General features: G+C 43.9%; 1 protein-coding gene across 3 annotated transcripts in view; it reads left to right on the top strand.

Annotated features, from left to right (window-relative positions):
- Positions 1-11687, top strand: part of LOC106083964 (uncharacterized) — a 285492-nt gene extending 273805 nt beyond the window's left edge. For all 3 annotated transcript variants that reach the window (XM_013247302.2, XM_059364245.1, XM_013247306.2), the window contains 2 exons: positions 3811-4424; positions 11071-11687. In XM_013247302.2, the coding sequence (XP_013102756.2) occupies positions 3811-4416 (606 nt within the window). In that variant the 3' untranslated portion in view covers positions 4417-4424; positions 11071-11687. The remainder of the gene's footprint in view (positions 1-3810; positions 4425-11070) is intronic.
- The last annotated feature ends 244 nt before the right edge of the window (positions 11688-11931 follow it).

Raw genomic sequence — 11931 nt, forward strand, 5'->3', positions numbered from 1 at the left:
GAGTCGAGTACCTTTCAACAGTCCCCAACCTGTCTTTGAACATTCTTGTAGTACCGGATGTGTAGAAGAGGGGTAGAGTGATCCCGTTACTGATAGCCTGGAAAGGACCCAAGCTAGGTGGCGCGGACAGATCGATCTCCCTTTTCTTTCCAGTAGCCAAGACACTTGAGTGACTACTCCTCCCGCGCCTCGTCAGAAAAGTTCCATTCGCTGAGCATCGGTATGGATTTCGAAGGCTGCAGCTTTGCATGTCATCACCACAAACATTTGCTGTGGGTTCATCCCAGGCCATGTGATAGGGCGGTCCTCGTGGCACTAGACCTATCGAAAGCATTCGACAAGGTCACCCATTTGAGCATATTGCCAACACGTCCCTACAACCAGGTCTGAAACGTCTGTGTGGTCGCCAGTCATTTGTGGGACTTAAGGATAAGAAGTGGAATCAACGTAGAGTGAAACAGGGATTTCTCCAAAGTGATATCTTCGGCACTGTTTAACCTCTTTCCCACTCCAGAAGACATAGAGATCGTATCATTTTTTGACGATTGTACGATCATGGCATCATGCACCCCACGGTGGTCTCCAATTGCACCTGAAGAAATTGACCTCCCCCGGCAAACCAGTGTGAGGTCCATCGCTACAAGAGAGAACCTTTAGATTAAGCGGCATATCAAGCGGGCCTAGACACCATTCATGCAGGCACGATAGCAGATGCGCTGAATAGCTAAGGTGTGAATGAGGTCTTTGAAGAACGACCGCCTCCCATTCTACACGAAGAAATTGACCTCCCTCGGCAAACCAGAGTAGTTCTGGCTCAATTACGTTGCGGCGGATGCAGCCGCCTCAACTCCTATAGAGCAAGGATTGATGCCGATGTGCAAGATACATGTCCCGATTGTAACCAGGGACCGCACGATACACGTCACCAGTTCAACTGCCCAGTCAGACCCACTCGACTCAGACCCAGACGCACCCCATCTTAGTCGCAGAGTTCCTGGGTTTTGTCATTCAACGGAATCAAGCAGACGAAAGATAGAAAACAACAAACTGCAACAACAACATTCCCCCTGAAGAAATTGACCTCCCCCAGCAATTTAGAGTTGTTCTGGCTCAATGACGATTCGGCAGATGTCGCCGCCTCAATTCCTACAGTGCAAGGACTCATGACAACTTGCAGAATGTATGTCTCGATCGTGACCTCCTAAGAGTTGCGGTGTCAGTCTGCAACCTGTTCTGTGTACCGGATCGACAAGGTGAAGTTTTTATAGGCCAAGGATTGCCATCTCATGTTTTGTCCATTTTCGTCATGGGAGAGGCACATCCCAGAGTGCCAGTGAGAGAACATTTCACAATGGTTTTCAACTTCTATAATCTTTAAATACTCGTCGAGATGGTTAATGTTTTTTAACTGGTTGCAGCCCGTTATGGTCGTTAATACTGGGTTTTGACAGGTCTGTACGTCTCCATTGCGTTTCGCTCAATTCTAAGGCCCATATTAGAGCTACGCACGTTTTTCTGCGGGAATTTTTAGTCTACCGACTGAGCTCACTCGTCCAGATGGTGAGTTTTGGGGGTTGCGTTTGGCGGAAGTGACAATTTATTAATTCGCCATTGTGCCTCTCCAGGATAGAGCAGTCATCCGCATTTGCAAATGCAAATTCTCCCATGAACATTCCATTAAGGACCATGGGCAAACAAAAGTTCTGTCCGACTCGAGTTTAAGCTCAATGACAAGGGTTCTTCTTTTTTTAGCCGAGTCCGAACGGGGTGCCGCAGTACGACGCCTCTTTGTGGAGAAGTTTTTACATGCCTGCCATACCAAATGGTACAGTACCTAACAAATGTCGCCAGCATTAGCAGGAGATAACCACGGCTGAAATTTTTTGTGGTGTTCTCGCCAAGACTCGAACCCAGGCTTTAGCGTCATAGGCGGGCATGCTAACCTCTCCGCTACGGTGGGTGGAGGGAGCTTGGAGAGGTAGAGGTTACATGGGATCGGCGAGAGAAAACTTCTTCAACTAGCTCGGGATAACTCAATGGCCTCATTGTCCTTATCAATCGCCTTCGATAGGTCAAGGACCACAAGGACAGTTTGTACACAGGACTATTTCCCTTTCAAACCACTGTTGATATGTGTTGTGACTGCAGTAAGTGCTGGGCACCTTGCGTTATCCATGTTGATGATATGCTGGAAGTAGGTATGAATTCAAGCCATACAGGAGTAGCGCTTCAAGCGTCTGTGCTGCAGGGGATAGGAGAGCGCCCGGCTTTTATGACCCCACTGGACGGCAGATTTACCAGGCTTAAGAACAGGGAACTTTTTTTCCATATTTGAAGGTATTCGTCAGGCATTTCATTTCCATCTCACCTATGTGCATCAACATTCCATCAGGACTGATGGCCTACGACGGGTTAGCTCTTCTAATTAACAAACATCTTCGGAGCTTCTTTTCGTCTTGTGCTGGACATCTTGCAGTATCCGTTTTGATGATCTGCTGGAAGAAGGTATGAATTCAAGCCATGCAGGAGTAGCGCTTCAAGCGCCTTTGCAACAGGGGATAGGAGAGAAATCATCTTTTATATGAATCCACTGGGCCTAAGGACATGGACCACCCGAACTATTTTCCATATTTGAGGGTATTCGTCAGGTATATCATTTCCATCTCAGCTATGTGAATCAACATTCCATCAGAACCGATAACCTATGACGGGTTGGCTCTCCTAATTGACTAACATATTCGAAACATATGCGGTATCCGTGTTGATGATCTGCTTGAAGAAGATACGAATTCAAGCCATGCAGGAGTAGCGCTTCAAGTGTCTTTGCTACAAGGGATAAGAGTGAGATCGGCTTATATGAATCCACTGAGCCGCAGATTTACCAGGCTTAAGAACAGGGACCACCCGAACTATTCTCCATATTTGAGGGTATTCCTCAGGCACTCCATTTCCATCTCAGCTGTATGAATCGTCATTCCGTCAGGACCGCTAGCCTCTGACGGGTAGGATCTCCTAATTATCTAACATCTTCGGAGCTTCTTTTCGTCTTGTCCTGCAGATCATCAACACGGATATGTATGAATTAAAGTCATGCAGAAGTAGCGCTTCAAGTTTCTTTGCAACAGTGGATAGGAGAGAGATCGGCTTATATGAATCCACTGGTCCGCAAATTTGCTAGGCTTAAGAAAAGAGACCATCTGAACTATTTTCCTTATTGGAGGGTATTCGTCAGGTATTTCATTCCTAGTTAACGACCAGAGAGGCAAGACTTTGGCAAAGTAGATTGATGGCTTCATATTTTATGCGGTGAATGAGGATGCCTTTACCAGATCGCTAAGGATTCCGTCACCTAGTCTAGTAAATATAGTTTCCTGGACCTATGCAAATTTTGCCCGCAGACATTATTCCATTAAAGATCAGAGGCAGACTTCGCACATATCAATGAGTGAAGTCCGATTAAAATTTAAGCCGAGTCCGAGCAGCCTACCGCGGTGCGACACGTCTTTGTCAATGTACCTTACAAATGTTGCCAGCATTAGGAGGGGGAAACCACCCCTGAAGAGAGAGGAGAGAACGAGTTGCTGCGATGTTTTGTCCTTTGTGGTGTCGGTCATCCACGAGGGCTAACGTGTTTGAAAAAAAAATCCTCTCTTACTTTTCCTACCATTATGTTTAGCTACAAACGTTGAAGTCTTTGAGTCTCTCTGCTTGATGTATAGTGGCCAATAATGCAACTGCCTATCATTCCAAATATTATGTCAGAAAACTTTGCTGCTTTACCCAATCTCACTTTGTTTATTTCCCTTAAAGGTATGTCAACAGCCGGATAAGTGGACCGTATCACATTACCATGAGGATAAGCACAATTGCTACACTTTCGTATTGACGTTTTTGCAAGCCTTAATGTACGATAAGCTAAGTGAGGCGGCCACCAGCAAAACAACATTCTGTGAAAAGTACATAGTTCCTAGGACGACAATAGCTGGCAAGTATATTTCATTATACCGGAAGTTGCGTGATACCGGTATTTATGTGCATCATACGAGCCACCACAATAAGCATCGCAATGTCCTATTGCCCACCGCCGCGTCCTCAGCAACAGCATCGGCATCATCATCGTCGGTATCCTATGGCAACAAAACCGGAAAACATCAACATCAACAACACCAAAAACTGGAACATAATAAATTTAACCATTCTGGAGCAGCACCAGCAATGAGCACTTTGGATTCTACCCCCAAACAACAGCAGCAACGGCATCATCAACAAAACCTCCATCAGCAGCAACATCTGAATCACATGCAACAAAGACAGCAGCAACACCAACAACAACAACAACAACAACAAACCAGCAGCCACCATCACAACAGTATTATTACACGCCCGCATTCCACACTCTGCACCATTGAAGAATAAAGGCCATGGTAAGTAAGGCTTACCATTAAGTGATGCATGCATACGAAGAATTGCGAATTGCATTGTATGCATGCCCTGTATATGTGTGTGTGCAAGGACCGCTTTGTGATATTTGTCTATGTCGCTATCCAATTCCATAGTCCTGTTCCCGTTGCTTGGCAATGGCAATATGTCTAACGGCTATTTGTTTGAATGCTACGCCATACATTGGTCTCCAGCAAATCGAAATGTCAAAAAAAATTAAGGTGTAGTTTTGGCAATGAGAGATCACTGGTTTTGGTATTGTTAGAATTATATGGAAGAGCAAGGTACTCTCAAACAGCTCGCTTATTTCTTTTGTGGCCTAATCATGGAAATATGCCAATTAGGGCCTAACTGCTAGACAGACGGTGTAAATCTGGCGGAGAGAACGGTACTGGGTATATATTGGGTTGCCCAAAAAGTAATTGCGGATTTTTCATATAGTCGGCGTTGACAAATTTTTTCACAGCTTGTGACTCTGTAATTGCATTCTTTCTTCTATCAGTTATCAGCTGTTACTTTTAGCTTGCTTTAGAAAAAAAGTGTAAAAAAGTATATTTGATTAAAGTTCATTCTAAGTTTTATCAAAAATGCATTTATTTTCTTTTAAAAAATCCGCAATTACTTTTTGGGCAGCCTATTTTACAAGTTCTGTATTTGTCGTAGACCACTCCATAATAGTCGAAAAAAGGTTTCCATTTCTCCATGTATCGAAATGAAGTCAACCTCAACCTCGCTGTTTAGTATGGCCCTCGATACTTATTAGAATCGTTGAGTGAAGCAGAAGTTTTATTATTAAGCTCCGCAAAAATTTTATGCAACTCGCAATAGGAAGTTGTTTCACTCCACGGTGCTTCGACTTCTTATCTCTAAATTCCACATATGAACATATATGACGACTACACAGTGAACTGCCACCCCCCTCTGATGTGCTTGTGGCCGAGAGAAAATTCCGAGACATCATTAACGCAGCAGCCGGTCGAATACCCCAAGTGCGGTCCAATTTCCCGGCGCAAGCAGTGATACTCGCAGACGAGCGTGATGGGATTCGTGCTATGGACCCCGCTGACCCCAGAATCAGCGAGCTGAATCTGGAAATAAATAGGGTAGTCAACGAACATAAGCGGAATTTGTGGCTGGAACACTTGGGGCAAAGTAACTTAGGCACCGGTGTGGTCTACTGTTAAGTCACTCTCGAACCCCGGTAGACGGGATGACAGGACCTCAGTCACTTTTGGCGAAATAACCGTGACTGATCCGAAGAGATGCGCCAGGTTGTTCAACCGTCAATTTATTGTGCATCCCGAGAGAGACAGGGCAAGGAGGAGAGCCATTCGCCGTATTCGTGGTCTCCGAGCCGATGAACAGCCATCACAATTTACCGTGGGCGAAGTTACGAATGTCATCCGTGGCGCCAAATCTTCCAAGGCGTTGGGCCCCGACGGAATCTGTACATTGATGTTGAAGAATCTGGATTCACCTGGAGTTGAGTACCTGACCACTGTCCTCAACCTGTCACTGAACACTCTTATAGTTCCCGATGTCTGAAAGATGGGCAGAGTGATCCCGCTACTGAAGCCTGGAAAAGACCCGAGTTTAGGGGAGTCGTACAGACCGATCTCCCTTCTCTCACCAGTGGCAAAGACGTTTGAGGCATTACTCTTCCCGAGCCTCGTAGGGAATTTCCATTCGCCGAGCATCAACATGGATTTCGGAGACTGCACAGCACAACAACAGATTTGCATGCCATCACCGCACACATTTGCCGTGGCTTCAATCAGCCCAGGGCATGTGATAGGACGGTCATCGTGGCACTGGACCTATCGAAGGCATTCGACATGGTCAGCCATGCCTAATTATTTGAGGACATCGCCAACACGTCCCTCCAGCCAGGCCTGAAACGATGGGTCGCGAATTATCTGTGTGGTCGCCAGTCATTTGTGGAATTTAGGGATAAGAAGTCGAAACACCGTAGAGTGAAACAGGGAGTTCCCCAAGGTGGGGTGATATCTCCGGCACTGTTTAACCTCTACCTATCCTTCATTCCACCCACTCCAGGCGGCATAGAGATCGTATCATATGCGGACGATTGTACGATCATGGCATCAGGCCCCCTACCTATTGATGACATCTGCGATAGGTTGAACGTCTACCTCAACGAGCTTGCCTCATATTTCGCCGCAAGAAATCTGAAGATATCCGCCACCAAATCTTCAGCCACATTGTTCACGCGTGAGGTGAATACTGACTGTGATGGTCAATGGAGAAATGATTCCGACCATCAAGTGTCCCAAAATACTTGGCGTCACATTTGACAGCTCTTACACATTCTCCTCACATGCCACAGCAATCTGCGATAAAGTCAAAAGTAGAAAAAAGGTCCTCAAGTCACTTGCTGGCAGCACTTTGGGTGCAGACAAAGAAACCTTGTTGACCACCTACAAGCAATTGGCCGGTCTGTGGTAAGTTATGCAGCGCCAGTGTGGTCTCCTCAACTTTGTGAAACGCAGTGGAATAATATTCAGATCTGTCAGAATGCCGCCTTCCGAACTGCGACGGGCTGTCTCCTCAGTTCTCATGTGGACCACCTCCATCAGGAGACAAAGATCCTACCAGTGCGAAGACATAACTACATGCTGTCCAAGCAATACCTTTTGGGCTGTTATCGCAGAAACCATCCAAATTATCATCTTGTGGATAGATATCCACCGCCCAGAAGCCTTAAGGTAGATCTACACGATCTAAAGCGTGAGGTTCAGCGCTACAAGAGAGAACCTCTAGATCAAGCGGCATATCAAGCAGGTCTAAACAACATTCATGCAGACACGGTAGCAGATGCGGTAATTGGCTACCGGGTGAATATAGTCCTTGGAGAACGACCGCCACCCATTGCACCCGAAGAAATCGACCTCCCCCGGCAAACCAGAGTAGTTCTGGCTCAATTACGTTCCGGCAGATGCAGCCGCCTCAATTGTACCAATTTGTTGTGTTCTACCTTTCGTCTGCTTGATTCAGTTAAGGGTCAAGACCCAGAAACTCTGCGACAAAGCTTGGGAGCGTCCACAGGGTTCTGGGTCTGAGTAGAGTGGGTCTGGCTGGGCAGTTGCACAGGTGACGTGTACTGTGCGGTCCCTGGTTACAATCGGGACATACATTTTGCACGTCGGCATCAATCCTTGCTCTGTAGGAGTTGAGGCGGCTGTATCTGCGGGAGCGTAATTGAGCTAGAATTACTCTGGTTTGTCGAGGCAGGTAAATTTATTGAAGTTGTCGGAGGCGGTCCTTCTCCTAGGACCACATTTACCCGGTAGCTGTTAACCGCATCTGGTACAGCGTCTGCATGAATGTTGTCTAGACCCGCTTTATATGCCGCTTGATCTAGGGGTTCTCTCTTATAGCGTTAAACCTGACGCTTTAAATCATGTAAATCCACCTTTAGGATTCTGGGAGGTGGATACCTATCCACAAGATGATGATTTAGATGGTATCTGCAATAACAGCCCAGAAGATTTTGCTTAAACATAATGTAGTTATCTCTTCGCTTGGGTAGGATCTTTGTCTCCTGATGGAGGTGGATGGAGGTTCGAAGAGCGACAGATCTGATTATTACTCCAATGCGTGTCACAGAACTGGCGAGACAACTCTCTTTTCATTGTACAGTAACGACTTGGCGAGTCAATTTTCTTATTGTAAGGTACATATGTACGCTGACGATGTACAAATATATATCGGCGGTCCGAGAGATGAGAATGCTGAAAACATACGTCTGCTTAATCATGATCTGTCAAGAGTCAGTACGTGGGCGAAAGCCAATGGCCTGTGTCTCAACCCTGTTAAGTCCATGTGTGTGGTTATCAGAAACAGGCTGTCTCGTTTTTCATGTCATGTCGGTATATTCATTAAAGACTCTAGATTGGAAATCGTTCCTCATGCAAAGAACTTGGGCGTGGTTATTAACAGCACTCTGACTTGGAGTAATTATATCGACTCTGTCGTTGGTTAGGGATATTCAAAATTGTGTGCTCTCTGGGCCACTCAGTGGGTTACTCCGCTGCGGATTAGGTCTCTCTTGGCAAAGACTTATCTTGTTCCTGGCATTCTCTACGGCTGTGAGTTGTTTGCTAATTGCGACTCGGTAAGTAGACGTAAGACAACCAAATGGTAAGAAATGGTGAATGTTTTCTCAGCGATGTTGTCTTCAAATTCAGATATACCTCCCAAATATATTTTCGTCCGATTTTGACTAATACTGGAATGTGTTGGTCATTTGATGACCAATTTTTACAAAATGAAGGTTGGCTGAAGGTTTCTTTTATGACGCTTCTGATTCCAGGTGAATTTCATAGAAATCGGTTAAGTTTTAGGTGTAGCCTCCATATGGGCATTCAAGTCTTCCGATTTTCTTTTTTGGGCCTTTGCTACCGCATTTATCAACCAATCTTTAAGTGAAGTTTAACTTCGATGACAATTTCAAACTCACCTTGATTTTTATAACCTCCACCATAGGATGGGGGGTATACTAATTTCGTCATTCTACTCGAAATATTCGTCTGAGACCCATAAAGTATATATATTCTTGATCGTCGTGACATTTTATGTCGATCTAGCCATGTCCGTCCGTCCGTCTGTCTGTCGAAAGCACGCAAACTTCCGAAGGAGTAAAGCTAGCCGCTTGAAATTTGGCACAAATACTTCTTATTAGTGTAGGTCGGCTGGTAATGTACATGGGCCATATCGGTCCATGTTTTGATATAGCTGCCATATAAACCGATCTTGGGTCTTGACTTCTTGAGCCTCTAGAGTGCGCAATTCTTATCTGATTGGAATGAAATTTTGCACGACGTGTTTTGGTATGATATCCAACAAGTGTGCCAAGTATGGTTCAAATTGGTTCATAACCTGATATAGCTGTCATATAAACCGATCTTTGGTCTTGACTTCTTGAGCCTCTAGAGGGGGTAATTCTTATCCGATTGGAATGAAATTTTGCACGACGTGTTTTGCTGTGATATCCAACAACTGTGCCAAGTATGGTTCAAATCGGTTCATAACCTGATATAGCTGTCATATAAACCGATCTTGGGTCTTGACTTCTTGAGCCTCTAGAGAGCGCAATTCTTATCCGATTTGAATGAATTTTGGCACGACGTGTTTTGTTATGATATCCAACAACTGTGCCAAGTATGGTTCAAATCGGTTCATAACCTGATATAGCTGCCATATAAACCGATCTTGGGTCTTGACTTCTTGAGCCTCTAGAGTGCGCAATTCTTATCCGATTGGAATGAATTTTGGCACGTAGTATTTTGTTGTGATATCCAACAACTGTGCCAAGTATGGTTCAAATCGGTTCATAACCTGATATAGCTGTCATATAAACCGATCTGGGATCTTGACTTCTTGAGCCTGTAGAGGTCGCAATTATTATTCGATTTGCCTGAAATTTTGTACGACGGATTCGCTCATGACCATCAACATACGTATTTATTATGGTCTGAATCGGTCTATAGCCCGATACAGCTCCCAAATAAATCGATCTCTCTATTTTACTTCTTGAGCCCCCAAAGGGCGCAATTCTTATTCGAATTGGCTGACATTTTACACAGGTCTCCAACATATAATTTAATTGTGGTCCAAACCGGACCATATCTTGATATCGCTCTAATTGCAGAGCAAATCTTTTCTTATATCCTGTTTTGCCTAAGAAGAGATGCCGGTAAAAGAACTCGACAAATGCGATCCATTGTGGAGGGTATATAAGATTGGGCCCGGCCGGACTTAGCACGCTTTTACGTGTTTTGCATTTTTTCGGATATTAATTATGCGATTTTGAGCTTGTTTTTTGGAGAAAAAACATAGGAGTTGCACTAATCCGAATTTTTTGCCATAAACTTCAATACTGTATACTCAACTCGAAAAAATTTTTCGCATCAAAAATTGCAAATTTTCATAAGGGGTTAGCCTTTACTAAAAAAATGCAAAAACAAAATAAAATGTGAAATTTTAAGTAATTTTGTTAATTGTTCGAATTTTCTTCGAATTTCGAATTGCGGAATGCTGGAAAAATCTCGAAATTCGAAAAAATTAAGGAGTTACAGCGTTGTTGGCCTTGAAAAGGACTTTAAATTTGTACGCCCAAAAAAAAATTGGTTTTGGAGATATTTTTCACAGAAAACTTTACAGTATTGCTTCATCCAGCACCTCTACGGAAAGAGTTTTTCCTCACGAATCCAACGGTGTCTGAGTCGGCTCTGCCCGACTTAAGCCCATACTTACCTATTTTAGATAATTTCAACATTCTTACGCTTTAAAATTTAGTAATAAATTTACGATTTCAGCCACTGTTTTTGTTTTTTTTTTTTTGTACAGCATCGTATGCACCGAAGATGGGTAAGTATGGATAACCATCCATTGTTGCCAATGTATTGCATGACCACAAATCTCTAAATATCCCACTTTTAACCCCAATTTTGGAGGAACACACACTTGCACACGTTAGGAAAACCTACATAGAAATATCACTTTGTCCGTCCTGCATATGAAACCACATTGCCCGCCGCCAACATACCTTGTCCGACAAACATACCAACCACATAATCATGTTTCCTTCATGTTTTCTGTGTCTCTTTGCAGTGGCCAAAATAAATCCTGTGTTTCATCCACGACTCCAATGCCCATATGGAAGGATGTTTGTGTTTGTTTGTATGTGCAGGTACTCGTCAAACTTTGCTGCAGCTTTTGTTTTTGTTTGGCCGGAAAGCATGTTAAACTTACAACGTACATTCTCTCACTCACTCTTTACCTCGCCGTGTCGTCGAACATGCAGTACTGCTCCAGTGCTTGTAAACAATTTGAAAATCGAAACTTTATCATCGTCAGCACCATCATCATCGGCTGCAGCACCAACATCCTTATGATCATCATCATCATCATCCTATTCATGCTATGCCCGGTATTGCCTTTAGGATAAGTTTAGATAAAAAGAAGAAAACATCAAAAAAAAGTAAAACAATAGCCCAACTTTTGTTTTAATTTATTTCTTGCACTATTTGTCTGCAAATTGTTCCCAGTATGTATTGTAAGATAAAGAACATACAATATGAGGGTAATTTGAAAAATTTCTTATAAAATAACGGGTTTTTAGAGAGCACATCTAGCCGATTACTGGCTTAGGTGTATGTCTATAGTGGCATGGGGCAGATTACTAACTGCACCCTTGGCTTGACTGTATAGACATGGGCTTTAACATAGACACACAAAAAATAGTCTACAGGCGTTTAATCGCACGATCACCGAACTCCTCTCTCAATAAGTCCATTGTTACTCATGCTTTGTGGCACCGTCTTGTTGAAACCTCATATCATGCAAATCAAACTCTTGTATTTTGGGCAAAAAAAAGTTGGATATCATCTCACAGTAACTCTCACCGTTCACAGTTACATAACGATTCGAATTATCTTTGAAGAAGTACGGTCCAATGATGCCACTAGCTCA

The sequence above is a fragment of the Stomoxys calcitrans genome, chromosome 3 (assembly GCF_963082655.1).
Source record: "Stomoxys calcitrans chromosome 3, idStoCalc2.1, whole genome shotgun sequence".
NCBI classification, from domain to species: domain Eukaryota; kingdom Metazoa; phylum Arthropoda; class Insecta; order Diptera; family Muscidae; genus Stomoxys; species Stomoxys calcitrans.